Genomic DNA, 17,611 nt, shown 5'->3' on the forward strand with positions numbered 1-17,611 from the left:
AAAACACTAGATACACTCCCAAATTGATTACGATTAGTTCTCAATGTTCTCACTTATCCATTGTCATTGGGCCAACAAAGAGACAAATTAAGGACTTAAAATTTTCTTTTATCCCCTCTCAGTGTTATGAATGTACTGACAGAAAAAAAATATCTGTAGCTATATACTAGATGTGACAGACTCATTACAGGAAACTCTACTGACAGATGTTTAACTTGTTTGCTGGTGAAGCACACTTGTCTGATCATCAATTTGAAGTGTCGTGTGTGGTGGCTACATATATGTTATGAAGTACTGTAGCTATTGAATCCACAGTATCTAATACTGACTGAGTATCACTACATTGTAACTGCTATCTCACTAGGGACCTCAGTGTGTGTATATCAGTGGTTGCGCATGTGATTGTATTGTGGCTAATGGATGAACTGTTATGTAAACCATTGTGGGCTTTGTAGCTATAAGTGGCTATACCACAGAACACACACATAAAAGCCTGTGACCCACTAGTAGTGGATATTTCCTATACATCTACATTGCTACAGTTTTGTTCACAATATATATATATATAATATGTATTGTATATACCATCATACATTACAACAAAATCAAATCCCATTAACAAAATCAATGGCCAACATGTCATATTATACATCTACCATCTCCAACTTTTGTGTTCCTTGATTTGAGGAATCACTGCTGTGTGGGTGAGATATGGATGCAAGTGCAGCATTTGCAAAACAAACCCATTTAACATGGCAGTACTAACAGTAGGGATCAGCATGAGGTTGATATCAGTAGAGATCAACGGCTAATTGGAGGCTTAAGATGGATGTTCCGCCCAATCCATTATGAACACTGAAACCCTCCAATATTGTGTAAAATCAATGGACATGAAAAATGTGGAACTTAGTTTTCATCCCTTCTTACAAAATATAACAACAACATCTTTCAAATTTAAAGTTGAAACACTTCACTATTAGGGACGGATATACTTCCTGGACCCCTTAATGTACTGCTACTTATACATAATACATAAATAATGGTGTGCACCATGCAAACTCTGTACATATAACTATCATTGACCCTATAATACACACATTCCATATATCACTCAAAATTCATAATTGTGCATTCATTACTGAATTCAGATTTTATAATATTACAATTCTATACTCAAGTTTTATTGAAAAGTGCAATGACCAATCCTCAATCCTCTACATACACATGCATGCATCTGAAAGCCATAATGAATGAAAAACAAACTGAAATCCCACATATAAGGGTAAGTGGGATATATACAGTACATGGTCACCAGGTACTTATATACAAATTTCAAAGTGGTATTAATTGGCTATAATAAAATTGCAAAGTTTGTCATGAAGTTTTTTAGACCTTTAGCACACACTTGAGTTCATCACATTTCTAGTCTGTCTTTGATCTCTTTTGGCCTTAAGAGGATTGTAGACATAATTTAGGCTGATAAAGTCCATCTCTCAAAAATAGTGGATCCAATGAGTTTAAGGAACAAATAATGTAAAAATTTAATGGTTTTCAACACAATATTAATGTGACTGAGTCTGGGAAAACCGGTCTTATTGCCTATGACAGCAGGTTTGATTTCTCACCAAGAACACAAAGCTGCATAAACTATCAAATTTCACAATCAAAGTCAGCTAAACTTGAGCAGTCTGCTTTTGCTGGCTGCTTTTCCCAAACACAGTGGTGAGTGGTCTGGGGCCCTGATGGAGCTCTGGACAGCCTGAGGATGGCTGTATATACAGCTGTGTGGTGTTGAACTAAAACCTGTGCTGCAAATATCCTTTCAATTCAGCCAGTTTTGATATCTGAATGGTCCATAGTTTGACCAAAGTGTCCCTCTCATTTTTAAAGACAATTTCTTAACGCTTGCCTAATACAGTCAACATCAAGTTAAAAACTATTTAAATGGCAGGAACTTTAACTGTTGTCTACTTGTACAGTGGATGCTCTATCAAGTAAGGAATCTGTGTAAAACGTGTAGGAATTTGGTACAAGCACAATGTAGCTTCAATTATTGGTGAGCTACAATGTAATAAATGCTTAAATTCAGCATTTCTTGATACTTATAAATGGATGATCAGACTGGTTTTCCCATTATTGTATTAATAAATGAGCTCTTTATAAAATTATTGGATCACCAATACAAGCATATCTGATCTTTCTTTATGCATATGATTGTAATTACGGTTAGAATCTGTACATGTAATACATTTTTATGGAAAAGTTTAATATTGTGCAACCTCCACATTGCAAGATTAATGACACTCTCTCTACGTTATAATTACTTAAAACTGAAATTTGTGATACTGGACTATCAAAATACTCACGTACTTGGATTGAGACTCATGATCTACTCTTCTACTTTTCAACTGCTTCCACTGGTAAAAGACAAGAATAAAGGCTATCAAACATATAGTCAGGAACAGAACTATGAACAATACTAATAGCACCAATATAGCAGTACAGTCACTTCCTTCTCCATGTTCTTCACTTTCTCCAACACATGTTGCTAATAAAAATGGTTATATGTTAAACTTCTAATTCATACATACACATTATCAATATTTGACAAAGTAGTTTTAGGAGAGTCTCTGGGATAATACTCTTTTAAAAATACCCATGCATAGAATTAACACTCCATTAAAGCAACTAAGTCAGTGAACTTTGACTTGGCCTTTCCAAGAGAAGACAACACTTTGAAAGTAAAGTAACAATGTCTAAGAATCAGTTTTTTAGAGATGCTTAATACAGTAATTTACATTACTTTTGTGCAAAAAGTTTCATGTAAAATGATTTATGCCGAATGCATTTAAATTTGCATGACTGCTCTATTAGAGTAATCTCAACCATTTGCAGGACTGGTATTACTAGTAAATAAAATGGTTAAATAGATTGTCAGCAACTTTCTTTAACACTTGATGCATCTCAGTGAAAGCTACAGAATTTAAAGGGAGTAAGCCACACAAAAATTTAGCCATAGCTTTTAGTTAGGTATAATTTTTGCATACAAGATTATTTTACAATGAAAAGTAAATTGCACAGTAGATCTCGATATAACATTTCAGGGGCGGATCCAGAGTCTGGAAAGAGGAGGGGCACCTTGCTGAAAAAAAAGTTGAAGAGCAAAAAAAAAAAAAAAAAAAGGTCACAACAATAATAGCTAGTTATCCTTTACCAAATATATTATATCACGTATGTTAATATGTAAAATATAATCCTATTTATAGCTTCATAAATAAGCTGCACTGCCTCATGAACATTGTGACTGCTTTATTAGAGTAATTGACTGCTCTATTAGAGTATCTCGATCTTGTATGCAATTTCTTGAAGGGGCATTTGCCCCAAATTCCCCATCCTGGATCCGCCATTGCATTTAGTGAGAAAGTACAAAATATTTAACAAGTGCTTTTGCCATACCTCAACTAGAGTGTATATTTGGTCAATTAATGTGCATTGTTTTACAGTTTTCCATCCAAATGTTTATCCAGACAGTGTGTATCCCATCCATACAATACATAATACATGTAGATAATATTGTGTGTTATTCAGATAATACACCCACTATAAATTCATACTGTAAGTTTTGCCAGTACATAGTGTTTTTTAAGCTACTACAACAGCAACTGTACATTACTTACCAGGACTGGGACCCATAACACTTGGAGCCATCACACTAGCGCTACTTGGCCCAAACATTAGTTTGCCATTTATTATGACAGCTGCTGCAACTGATACTGTGTAATTTTTGTCACTTGCAAGATTCTTGATCACAGCAAATTTCTCTAAAGTGGTAACATTTTGTGAGGAACTCCCTGGCATGGTTGATTGGTACTGTACAACGTATGTTGGGTTTCCTCGACTTTCACTGGCAGACAGTTTATTCCATGTAACAAAAATCCCATCAGCAAATCTTATAATTGTAACATTATGAGGTGCAATTGTTGGAGCTATAGAAGAATAATGATCAGCATATGCAAACAGCATGGCAGCTTTTCTCCATTACATTTTGTGCGTGTAGTGTGTGCATTAGCCCACACCATAGCTACCAGATAAACAGTGTACCATACAGTTACTGTATTAATTGTCACAATGAAATACGTGACCATGTAGTTCTATATAGTCAAACTTCCAAGTTTTCCAGGCTACTCATAGCTCCTCTTGTTTTGACCTATCACCTTAAAAATACACCTAGCAATAGTGTTAGGTGTATTTTTAAGGTGACCTGATACCTTAAAAATACACCTAGGTGACCTCGTATGTGACCTCGTGACCTGATACTGCACCTAGCAATAGTGTTTGGGGTATATACGATGTGACCAAACTTCAAGATAGTACTTTATTCATAAGTCACGTTGTAGGTTGCCATGTACATGCAATTGGAAAGGCATATTAAACATACACTCCACAATAATTATATGGTTAAATTTAATGTAGATATGTATGCTGTAATGCTGTAAACATCAACAGAGAGATTAAAATAAACATTGCACATACAATACTTTTTAACAAGTGTAAGGGAAAATTAGAAATTTTACATTTAAGTAGTCACAGAAAATATCAATGAAACAAGAGTGGTCATCTACATCTGCAGCAATAATAGCTGATAATAGCTGAGATTTAACTCCTACTTCAGCTTAGCTATGACTGAAGTAGGGATTAAATATTAACTAGCATAGCTCCAGGTATATCTTGTTTGAGTTGTTTCATTGCTGCTTCTTTTGTCTGTGATCCCTACTCTCATCTAATTTTTCCTTACACTTGTTTGTTTATTCTATTTGCAGTAACATAATTCCAGATGCATTAATCGTGCAACTGCATGAACATACACCCTAAATGAAATGCAAAGTCACTATTCCATTTTGTTTCTATTTCAGCTATATGTTCCACCAGCAATAAATGAAGAATACAAGAAGTACCTCTGCAATCAATCTAGTTATGCTACTGAAAATAAAGTACTGAAGTCATGCTGCAAGTTACTGCCAATCAACACGAAAGGAATGGGACACAAGGAGGACAAAGGTAGGTCCATGATGCATGTATTGTAGCTGTTGTGGTTGAAAAGGTAATTAAGTGATGTTGAACGGTGAAGAAATCTTATCCATAGTTGAGTTATGCTTGGCTGGAGGCAGTCTGTCATTTAGCAGAAAATTCATTTTAATGTTTTAGAAATGAAGTGTTTGGGGTCATTCTGAAGAAATTTATGGGCTTAGATATACCTAGTCTCGCGTGGCCAGACCCTTTCCATGCAGCTACTTATCGATTGGAGATTATAAGCGTTTAAAAATCACGAACTATTCCAGACCCTTGTAGTGTGCTGCTTATAATCTCCAATCAATAAGCGGCTGCGCGGAAAGGGTCTGGCCACATGAGACTAGGATATACCTACCTGATACTGCAAAACTGTTATGAAGGAATTGTGAGGCTGGGTTTTGGGTGATAATCTTGGGCAATAAAACCCTAATCTCCATGATTCCTACTATACATACAGTACTACCATACCGAATGATAAGTTAGAGCTAGTCTAAAGAGCATTGCATCTCAATACTGTTGGCATTACAGGATGTATTAAGTACACACAGTATGTTATAGAGCATATTTACACATATGCTAAAGTGCAACATACTTAGATGACTTCCATAGAACACTTCTCTCACTGAAGGACCAGCACCTGCACTGTTTATTGCCATCACTAACACTTCATAAAGTATTCCAGATTCTGCATAATTAGAAAAGTCAATTAAAAGAATGAATTTCTTGTGAGCTATAGTACATTGTACACTTTGTGGTGCATTTCGGAACTTTGCATAATTACATGCATTTTAAAACTGCAAGTTTCTATGGAAGCAACAAGTTAACAATTAACAACATAGTTTGTATAAAATTAATGCATTGTTCTTCACTATATGTATATAGTATAACCTCATTTATTATGACATACGATACTCTTGTTGCTGTTTTGGAAAGTATATGCATGTTTTGTACATTCAACCAACCCAGCAAAATACAGTATTATTTACAGTATGTTGATAGAAATCATTGTAGGTGTATAAACTAGGGCCCAAACGAACTTGGATTGTCAGGGTTCGAACATTCATCAACTAAAGTTCATGAATCTTTCGAACTTTTAAATGGAGCTGGTTCCTGTTTACAAATCACAGCATATTAAATGTTAAATGCATGTCTCAAAAGTTTGCAACACACGCATGCAGTTGTACTGACTCAACAGTTTTACTGAGAAAACTTGAATACCACAAGTAAAAATACCTGTGGTTACTAGGTTTTAAATACATTTTACTACTGCTATAGAGTTGAGACAAGTGACTGCCACCACATAGAAACCTTAAAACCTCATAGAGGCATGGCCTTGTGACCACCACTAAACCATCAACACATAACTCAGCCAAATACCATATGTCTAGCTTCCCCCACATCATTATGGAACACTGTATCGCTATCTAATTAGTAGCTATAGTTCGAACTGTTCAACCTGCATTCGAATGTTCGTTCATTCGAACGAACCTTCGAATTCACCTAAGTTCGTTTGGGCCCTAGTATAAACATCTCACACTTAGCTGTGTTAATATCAGTAGCAGAGTAAGTAGTTGAGGTGAGGGGGCTGACCATAATATAGAATCTCTGCAGCAGAGGGTCAAGCTATAGCCATTTTGGCTTTAACGGTGTCTCAAAGCTCACCAGAATCGAGGGGGCTGACCATAATATAGAATCTCTGCAGCAGAGGGTCAAGCTATAGCCATTTTGGCTTTAATGGTGTCTCAAAGCTCACCAGAATCAATTAATAGGTCAAGTTGTAGCATTTTAACTAAACACTAACCCATTTAGCTAGTAAGTATATAAAACAGGCTATTTGCAGTCAACAAATAGCTAATTTGAAAAAGTTATTAGAATTTCAAAACTTACACTGCATTTATATAAAGTGGATGGAAAACATTTTTTTTTCATTTGTAGAGAACAAAGTTTCATGAAGTGTTTGACTGCTTTATTAAGGTATTTGAATGTTCTATTAGAGTCTATCAATCTTTTATGCAGTTTTCAGCCCTACTTTAAGAAGAACAATAATTGGCATTCTTATGCAGGACCAAGGGGCTTCAGCCCAATTCCTACACTTACCCAAATTTGGTAAGGGATAGGACCTCACAGTATCATCCACAGTAACATCAGTAGGAATTACATCATCAGGATGAGTTATGATCAGTCTGTAGTTAGTAATCATTCCATTGGGATAGAGTGGAGATATCCATTGTACAGTGGACAATGTATCTGATTGTTGGGTGACTTGTAGTGATGCCACGTGACTGGGTACTACATATGTATAACAAAAATGAGTACAATAAGCATTCACATCAATAGTGATTTCATTACATGCATGGATGGACTAATGTGAATCATACATCCACCTTCTGTAAACTTTATTGCTATGTGCTTTATGTAAGTCTTCAAGTGATGTGATGATCTTTGGGCATACATAACTATTAGACAGCAGCATCATGTAAAGGGAGCAATCAGAATTTTAATAGAGCAACTACAATAGTAGTGATTCTAGTGGTGGTAGCTTCTGTGATATATATACCACTGCATGAGGCAACCAAAGCAGAACTATATTATTATGTCTCTAAATGCTCAGAATTTGCAATGGCAACAACACAGTGGACAGCAATCAGTCAATCAACTGAAGCTGTGAATATGTTTATAACACTAATAGCTAAATTTTTAAGCATCATACTATGTGCTATATATGACATCACACCAGGCATCTATTATCAATCAAATAGCAATATAAACTAACTTGAATTGTCATTCAAATTCCAAGTCCATGGCCTAATTTCACATTTTTGTCACAAGACACAATTGATTCCACTATATTATAGCAGAGGAAGTAGCAAAGTGTAATCAAAGTAATGTGATGATTTCTGGGAATGCTTGGAGTGCATTAATTACTGAGAAATGGAGGTAGTATATCAAATCAGTAGAAGGAAAAATTACGTTCGATTAGGGATTATAGCAATAAAACGTAGTGAAGCAAGAGAGGTTGCCTACACCTGCAGATATACTAGTGGAAATGTAATCCCTATATTCATGACTGAAGTAAGAATTAAATGTCCACTAGTATATCTGTATGTATAGATGACCTCCCTTGTTTCACTAATTTTTATGGTTATGATCCCTAATCAAACTTAAGAAATTTCATAATTTTTCCTCCTACTTGTTTACTTAAATTGCAGCAAATAATTTGAATGTAAGCCTTAGTCTGACAAACAGTGTGACCACTGCAGAAAAGATAACCCTAGATATTGACAATGTTTTGTTAACTGGAGTTTAGTATATAGCAAAATGTGATGAGAGACAATGATCTAGCTCTTACACATTGCTAACATTCAATACATTGCCACATTCCATCCATGGTATTACCTGTATTATGTGTTGCAGCTACACAATGACATGTGCATGATTTCATTTTATGTCAACTCACAGGCTGCTAAGGTTCTGACTGTCATTGATAAAGTAAATGGACCCTCTCCACCTCCAGTTGTAGCTGAAATGTTCACTGTAATTTCTTGATATGGCTGAAGGTTAGCAATGATGTGTGTGTGGGTCTGCAAGAGTAATAAAATACAGTTACAACAACGAATAAAAAATTATCATAATGTTTACCATATTTTCCACAGGCATAGAGTCCCCAACACCACCAATAGAGTAGTACAGGGTATAGCGTGATAATATTCCATTGATCATGGCAGGTTCTTCCCATGACACAAAAACAGCACTTGAGTTAACAACTGTGACCCCAAATGACTGAGGTTCTGATGGAGCTGCAAAAAGGATGAATACACTACATATAGCAGTGTTCTTGCATGACACTTGCAGTTATGTGTTCATAAGTATATTATACAATTAACTTTGTTATGTGGTTCTGCTTGTTAGATATCTTGTTAGCAATTACAAGTTGATGTGCTACTTCAAAAAGTAATGCTCACGTGAATGTGCTGACAGACACGCAGACACAGGAATTTTTAAAACAATTTCAGGCCTGACCTGACACTAGCTGTGGGCACACTCATGGTTTAAATAATTATATTAATATACATATTATATTATATTAGCATTATAAGTGTGACCGAATGTGCATATTATGAATGCATATTTTCATACCTGCTTGTAATGTAGTGATAGACAGTGGATCAGACACAGGACCAACAATTTGAGAGTAACCAAAGATGGTACAAGAATACATTGTGTAGCTTAGGAGACTTGTCACTACAACACTGCTAACACTACCAATAAACTATAGCATATACATACCGACATGCTGTATATGTACATAAATGTACTGCAGTTAAATATGAAAGTATCTACATAAAGTATGTGTTTTTGTTTCTAGACCATAAATAATGCTAAGCACAACACAGCATGATTTTTTGCTTTATACCCAAATCAATTCATTCAATTGTTATGTAATGTACTCAGGCATACCTTTTTTATTTATTTATTTATTTCTTTTTTATTTATTTATTTATTGAGGCTTTACAGCACAAGTGCTGAACTGGAAGGTCTGTAGGACACCTGGTCCTACAGCCTGTTTAAACATGTTATATTATACCCATGGTGTGCTGTTTCCGGGATCATACTTTGGAAACAGAAATTAACTTTATACAGTAGTGGTGATAGACTTTATGGAATTACAATTGTTTAAATCAGCAGGACATACCTTTAATTTAACTCAAGTACTTCAGATAGAGCATGCAGTAGTACAGTCACTCAGAGCAAGAATGAACCCCTCAAAGATCTTCATTCTCCCCATCCCCCATCTAAGAACTAAATTACAGCTATACATTTACCCTGATGAGACGGTTTCCTGGGTTGCACATGATATCATATCCAATTTGAATACCACCTGGTTGGAAGCCAGCCATGGGGGTCCATGATAATGTGAATGATTCAGTTGTAATAGATGTAGCTGTAAAGTTCTGTGGAGGAATCGTTGGACCTGCATGTACAGAACACAGTTCACCTTATAAAGAAATTTAATGTGTTCACATACCACCAAGAGGTATTGAATTAGATCTGTTCCCTCCACTAAACACAGGGATCATGTATGTACATGTGTAAACACCATAGTCATCAGGACTCAGTGATGGAATAGGATGCTGAATGAAAAACTGACCGGATGAAGCACTGTATTCTATAGTACTGTAGCTATCATCAATTACTACACCATTTCTGGTCATGAAAAACTGATCTGGTGGAGGCCCATTAGCCAAACAGCCAACATTTAATGTGACTCCAATGGTATAGTTAGCATCTGGAATAAATGGTCCTGATAGGCTTGGTGCTATAATAAAACAGAGAAAGAGATCAGTTATTGGCTAAACTAGGAGCAGCTATTATGATTAATATTTTGTACATGTGATAGATACTTAAATTAACAATTAAGCAAGAAACACCTTACCTCCTCTGCGAAAATAAAATCCAACTTGAAGCACATGTATCTGAAAGTCAATATCCATTATTCTACAAGTATATAATCCTTCAGATTGAAGGTGTAACTGAAAACCACCAAAACCACTACACTGTACTAATGGCAATACACCAGGATTAGAAGATGATGGTGTTTCAGCTGCAAAACTTGTACTAGCTGGACAATTCACAGGATCGTCGCCAATTGGTTGATCATTGAAGAACCATCCTCCAAGAGATAATGTGTTACCAGATAGACCAGATTTGCAATAGATAACTGGTGGCACATTGTCATGATAATAGAATGTGTAATTTCCAATATCCATGGCATTTATACCGTCTACTGTCTCAAGCACAGCCCCTATTATAAAGCATATATCGGTTAAAGTTATATGCCTAGAAATAGATTTAGCTAGTTATAATGGTAAGGTATAATACATTATACTGTTTTTGTGGTAAACTTACCAGTTACTCTTACAGCAAATGGTCCACTAAAAATCATCAAACCATCAACAACAGGACGACACTCATATGTCCCACTATCATAAGGTTGTAATCTACTGGTACCAATAGTAGCTGTGGTTAGTCCACCACTCCCAAAACAAGGTGGACTCCCACCATCTCTGTTACAAGTTTCAACCCATTCATAAGATACTGAAACACCATCGCCAGGTGTTGGTGTAATCACACATGTTAGAGTAAGTGCAGTAGAGACGGGGAAACCATTTGACCCATTTTCTGCTGGACTACTAACCACTGTAGCAGAAGGCTGTGCTTGACCTGAAAATTTAAAATTCATTAATTATGCATGTATAAATATAAATTTCAAAGTCTTGTACATCTGAATCAGGTGCACAAGACTACAAGATCCCAGCCATGCATTCATTTTAGTCTACACGATTGTTACCAGATTCCTGTTTACAACTGGTGTATGTCCATGCTTGTGGTAGATATTTAGCCTAGCTGGCCAGCTAGACACTAGCATTATTTCAATACCATGATGGTAAAAAGCCAAACTCTGCAGTTATAATTGTTTGACAACTTCATGTTATTTTACTCATAGGGTGGATCTGAGGGGGGCCAAAGGGTTGTTTTTTTCCCCTTTGGCCCCTCTGTTGCCCCCCTTGGACTGACTATATTGGAACCAGAGCAGGAATCATGCATCCATACTGTATTCAGAAGCACAGAAAGCCAACAGACAAATAGAAAACAACAGTTATAAGTGCACTTCACAATTATAAACTGTACACTGTGAAGAAAATGAGACAAATAAGTTTGAATTTTTTATGCTAAAGATTGAGATATTCTAATAGAGCAATCACTACTTTAATAGAACAGTTACAATTCTAATGTCATTAACAGACTATTTTTGTAAAAATTAATATTACAATACTTTCAAACAGGCTTACCATCAAACAGGTTTATCTAACCAATTTTATATGCTTTGCAAAGCATGCATTTTGTTAGCTAAATATAGCTATGAAAATGCTCCCAAATTCAAACCTATGAGGCCTAATTTAATTTTTTTTTCTCAGAAGATATCCAACTAGAGTCTTTGAAAGTGTGTTCCCTTCATTCATCCAGCTATGCCTGACAAAGTTATGTAAATGGATATAAATTGCATTGTGTACTAGACTTCCATTCTTCTCCTTTTATCCTTGCCCCCCAGCAGTGTCTCCTAGATCCACCTATGATTTTACTGGATACAATGCATTACATAGCACAGGTTGTTGGGACTCTAGCATCAAGTACAATGTCCTGTATATGTATTATATGACATTATATTCATCGTTCTATGCAGTTACTTTTTTAAATTCCTCGGAGCTTTCAAAAAATTGTAGTTGTGCAGTACAGTACATTAGACCAAGCAAACTTGATTACTTGTTTCTCATCAACAAAAATTCGAATTTTCATGCGTGCGGGAGTCATTTTTCATTATTCATTATACTCCAAATCAAGCTGTCTGTTACTACAAAGGTTAGCTAAAGCCTTTTTTTAAGAACTAGTACTTACATTTTACCACCATTTCTGAGATGCAAGTGACATTTGCTGTGCTGTAAAAACAATAGCCAGCCTTCTTAGCATCAGAATACGTGTGCACATGATTGATAACAGCAATAACGAAGTTAGAGACGGTGGGGTTAAAAGGGATGCGGCTGGGGATGAGAAACAATTAATCAAGTTATCAAGTTTGCCCTTACAGTACATTTTAAACGAATGATGCAGTTACTTAGTGTAACTGCATATTATGTGTAGCCACTTTTTTCACAACAATTTATTAAGGTTGATGTTTGTAATGTATCTGATTCTGCATTTAATGCTTTACTCATGCGCCAGCTTGAAAACGTATTTAAATGATCATTTTTCACTTAGTGATCTTTGTGCTTGTATCCAAGCTCTTTGTAGCTAACTAGCACACAGGTTTCACATTCGCTTGTTCAGCAACCAGACATCAGGCAAGTAGCTACTTAATGCAAGGATCAAATGTATTTGTATATGCACCTCAGGGCCAATTAAAGCTCCTACTTATAGCATTGGTTTTACAGGTCATAATATACAGAAACGGTTCACATTAAGGGGTATAGCTATACTATTGGAAAGAAATGTGTCCTCATTTTAGCAGTTTGCATAGAAGTATATCAGCATTTTATATACTACAGTCACCAGAGCAGAAGTATAAATCCGCATTCGCGTTAGTGGTTAAGCAACGCTAATTATTAATGAAAGCATATACAGCCACGCCCACACAGTGTTGCATGCTCCTGTCACCACACAAAATAGCTATACATTCAATAGACTTACAAACTCCAAAAAAGAGTACAAGTTCCAATAATGTTAATGTAACCGTCATAGTATCCCCTCGCGCAATGCTCAAAAATTATGAACCAAAACCCACAATTGTTTAAATCGAGAGACACATTGAATATTGATATACAATCTCGTTATGTATAGACTTGCTCAACCACAAAATTACGTAATACAGGAAACTGGGTTGTTACGTGATCACCACACATGCAGTTTTGTGGTCAACAAGTTTTCTGCATAACAATGACGATTGAGTGACCTTTATTTAAAGATTTTTTTTACAGTGGAGTGGATATGTACAACAGGTAACCTCAAGCTCAGCGGCGGAGGAAGTAGTTGATATGAGGGGGGGCTGGGCTGACCCAGACTTATTTCTATAGTTTGGTAAGGTGAGACCAAAAAAAAAAAAAAAAAAAAAGGTCGCAACCAACTGACAAGAGCTTTTCACCTCACCAGCTACCATTTCTAGCTGATAAACTACATAAAAATCCTTTCATAGCTCGCTGCATACTGACTACCTTATTAGAGTGACTGCTCTATTAGAGTATCTCGATCTTTATCACGGTTTTCAGCCCCACTCCAAGAAAGATAATTTCGGTGTGATATCATTCTGAGGGGGGGGGGGGGGCTTTAGCCCCCTAGCTCCCCCCTTTCCGCCGCCTATGCTCAAGCTACCCTATATCTTGGCTTCTGCTTCATGGAAGGTATTATAAAACTCAAGTTGTGTGGCTATGCTAACTAACTGAGGAGTGAGTTAAATACCTAGAGTAATAAGTAGTCAGTATAGTGTACTGGTAGTTGTGTATGCCAAGTAGTACTTTCATTACATGGATTCTAAGTAGTGATTGAGCCTTGAGCTAATAATGCATGGCATTGTCATCAGGTGGTTACAAATCAACCAAGCTTACCAACCAATGCCTGTCATGGGCATTTACCGGTTGCTTGCAAAATGTAAAAACAAAATCACATGCACATTTCACTTGAAGAATTTCTGATGAAAATTTGACAATCAGAATACTTATACATCATGTTTTGCTGGCAAACTGTTAACTACAATCCTTGCTATATAGTTCAAGATATTCGTATCACAGGTCACGTGTTTGATCATGTATTGTTCTTATACATTTTTGCAATTAACCTGAAAAATCAGTAGAAACATGATCAGTATATCCCAACTTCACGGCTTGTGTTGTACTCTTCTTGATGTTTTCCACGAACTCTATACAGCATTCTTCACTTCGTCATTTAATAGCACTGTTGCACAGAATGTTCAGAAATTATGACTGGTATTCATTTGATACTTGACGTTTGTTTAGTAGAACAATTGCTTGTATCCTCCCTATTGTGTTGTACATGTCAATCTTATACCGATTGTTTTATTTTGCAGAGTATTACAACAAGATGTCACAGAATTCACCAGCTTGGACAATCCTGATGTAAGTGTTTGTGATTTTACTATAAACTATATGCAGTCATGAACATGGTTATGTAAAAAAAGCTGTAGGTGTTGATCGATCCAACTATTCTAAATGCCATTACTACTGTACAGTATTTCTTTATATAAAAGCCCGGTCTTGTGTTTCCTTCCTAGCAGTATTGACACAGCCTGTAAATGTATCAGGCAGGCCCCAGTATTTATTTTCAAAGTGTGCTGGAAACTCCCTGGCTTATAATCAAGACAGGCGTTTATTTGCATATGCCTTTTATACGAAATATGGTATACAAGTACCGTGGAATTTGTTAATCAGGGTACTTAAAAATAAGGACACCTGCATATTCTGGTCACTTTGTAATGGTTAACAGTTAAACATAAGCATTAAAAATCTTCCCAGCATAGAATGATAAAGAATTTCTTGCTCTCAAAATAATGGAGTATGTGTAGTGCATATTAAGAGGACCATGTTCTAGATTACACATACAAGGAATACCCATCTACTCTAAGTTACATGGAACTGAATTGAGCGTCCTTAGTAGGGAGCTTGATTTAAGTGATGGTTATTTGCATTACCTATATAGGTTTGTAGTTGTAGATAAAGTAACCTCAGTGCCAGTAACTGTCTATCCAGTGCTTTTTTTTACAAAATTTGTCAGTAGTATGATCAGAGGAGGAAGGAAACAATTTAGGATTATTAAAAATACAAATAGTTGTTTTCTGGGACAAACTAAAATGAGTGGATGATGTGAAGTGTGATCACTTGTTTAAAGTATATGCCTAGTTAGTGTTACAATGTTACGAGCGAAACACTATTTTATAGATTTCATTTTGGAAAACTAATTATAAGTGTTTTAACAAAAGAAATGCTGACACAAAGTGCAATCTGAATACAACAACCCCTGCTTGCTAGTGTTGTATTGTAACTATTGAGGTGCTTATGTGGTAAAATTCCAGATACACTATGCAATTAACAAAATAGTTTTGAGTAGGGCTTTTATAAAGTGTTACCGACCTCTGTATAATGATAATTAAAGTGGGTTGGGCACCAACTAGGCTTTAAAATAAAGGACGAAAACAACAAGACTGGAGGGGGCTGTATTGGCTCTTTAGAAAATGTAATGCATTAAAATTTGTAAAGAAAATCGTACATCCTTCCTCCTCACCCCATACACACAGACTAACACAACGATATTTACATCATTCTTTCCTGCTGAGCCAGAAGGATGCCAAGGCCCAAACTGTCATTTGAATGGCACCTCTCAAAACTACCTTTACAGTAGCAGGGAACATTATATTTATTAATTTGTGGTTATAATAGTACATGGAGATATTTGTTTATATAACTTTGGTTGTAAATATTGTTATTATTTTGTTTTATACGTAGCTACTTTCAGACATAAGCAGAAATGGGTGATAATAATTACAAACCAGCACTATCCCTACCCAAGGTATATATTATGTGCTGAACCCTGGGACCAAGGACCTGCGGGATCCAACTTTTCTTGGAATTTTATACACTTCCCTGTGTTTACACGTTCAAGTCACGACATTTCATCTCGCATGGTCAGACCACTTTTATATCATCATTACCTCATATAATATCTATGATTAAAGCATCTTGAACAGTCTGGACTGGCTGCTCATTGGTTACCCCATGAATGCACTATTATATTACCTAACTGGAGACAAACTATTTTTACAAGAAGCGATCACTACTGGCTATACAAGCAGTTAGGCTTGTGTGCTTCTACATGAAGGCAAAATGTTTAGTTTTTATAAAGGTCACTATGTGGCTGGATTCGCTGGAAGTGTGAAAATCAGCATCCATCAGGCCTGTGCTAACCAGTCTTTCAGAGTAGGCCGGCACTAAATGCTAGGCATCATATGAAGCATTGTGATGGAGAGTAAGTGGTCTGGCCATGCAAGTCTGGACGCTGGCATGTGACTTGGAGGTACCAATAAATATTGTGAGTTATAGTTGGTCCCCACCCAACTTTTCTGAGGACTCCTCAGTACTGCTTGTATTATGTACACTAGTATCACTATTGTTATTTATATTCCAGGAGGTGAGAAGTCTATGTGATTGCAGGTGTGCTCATTCAGCACTGCCCATTTTATAGTGAAGAACCTTTGGTGATGATGTCCAGATAGGGTCAACCTTAAGGCAGCAATCAATCTGTAAAGTTGTGAATTTGTGTAACTGACAATTTGATTGTAGCTAGCTATCTACAGTACCAGTGTTGTTCTTTACTTTACATAAGTATTTGTGGAATAATCTATAATATATAGACGTGGGATTTTAGTTTGCAACACGCACTCCGATGTTGAACAATAACATCAGTATAATATTTACCACAGCAAGAATATTAACCCTCGTGTCGGTATTGTAATTGCTAATGTCTCTCTATACTGATACAATATGAATCACAAATCTATAACTGACTGCAATGCTATTCAGTATTGGGGCCTGTGGCCTGTTTTTGTTTGAGCCTAGGTAAATTTTTTGACTAGTGTGTAGTTCCAAGACCGTAACATAGACGGAATAAATACAGTTGTGTATGAATTATGTTGTGTACATAGTTAGAATTTTTATGCCCCAAGTGTTAAGGTCACACATCTGGTGAATGTGCGGATAGTACATTTGATGAAATTATGTATCTCACCACTTAAATAATTGTTTTGCAAGTCTTGCCTTTTCTATACCTCTCATGTCTTCTTTTTCACAGAAAATCTACTAGTGCCTTTCCATGCTCATCTTGTGTTAAGCTCACTCCACCTACCAATTCTCCCCTCACAGACCAAGGTCTGCCAGTCCACAGTCCAGGATGAGCATCCACCAGTCTTTATCTTGTCTGGCTG

At 36.2% G+C, this 17,611-nt stretch overlaps 1 protein-coding gene and 1 long non-coding RNA gene across 3 annotated transcripts; one reads left to right on the plus strand and one right to left on the minus strand.

Annotated features, from left to right (window-relative positions):
• Window positions 1–614: 614 nt before the first annotated feature.
• LOC136257025 (netrin receptor unc-40-like) lies at window positions 615–13,424 on the minus strand. The gene is made up of 13 exons (XM_066050122.1): window positions 13,315–13,424; window positions 10,978–11,292; window positions 10,505–10,873; window positions 10,097–10,387; window positions 9,894–10,042; window positions 9,208–9,340; window positions 8,710–8,867; window positions 8,528–8,651; window positions 7,168–7,359; window positions 5,663–5,755; window positions 3,678–3,986; window positions 2,371–2,548; window positions 615–696 (listed from the first exon to the last, which is right to left on the minus strand). Exons 1-13 carry the CDS (start codon window positions 13,361–13,363, stop codon window positions 645–647), a joined length of 2,412 nt encoding a protein of 803 aa, XP_065906194.1. The 5' UTR covers window positions 13,364–13,424; the 3' UTR covers window positions 615–644.
• A 558-nt stretch (window positions 13,425–13,982) lies between these two features.
• Window positions 13,983–17,036, plus strand: LOC136257026 (uncharacterized). 2 transcript variants are annotated; one of them, XR_010701778.1, is made up of 3 exons: window positions 13,983–14,066; window positions 14,705–14,753; window positions 16,816–17,036. It is a non-coding gene; the product is annotated as an uncharacterized lncRNA (long non-coding RNA). The 2 variants fall into 2 exon arrangements; XR_010701777.1 differs by lacking the exon at window positions 13,983–14,066 and having other exon boundaries at window positions 14,073–14,753.
• Window positions 17,037–17,611: the final 575 nt, after the last annotated feature.

This window comes from Dysidea avara, chromosome 5 (genome assembly GCF_963678975.1).
Source record: "Dysidea avara chromosome 5, odDysAvar1.4, whole genome shotgun sequence".
Lineage (NCBI taxonomy): Eukaryota > Metazoa > Porifera > Demospongiae > Dictyoceratida > Dysideidae > Dysidea > Dysidea avara.

What these genes read in the sequence shown, in the direction of transcription:
- LOC136257025 (XM_066050122.1), bottom strand. Translation starts at nt 13,363, where the DNA reads ATGACGGTTACATTAACATTATTGGAACTTGTACTCTTTTTTGGAGTT. An exon ending in TGTTATGGGTCCCAGTCCTG is followed by an intron (nt 2,549 to 3,677) that starts GTAAGTAATGTA and finishes CATTTTTATTAG; the next exon opens with CAACATGTGTTGGAGAAAGT. An exon ending in GATCATGAGTCTCAATCCAA is followed by an intron (nt 697 to 2,370) that starts GTACGTGAGTAT and finishes TCACCCACACAG; the next exon opens with CAGTGATTCCTCAAATCAAG.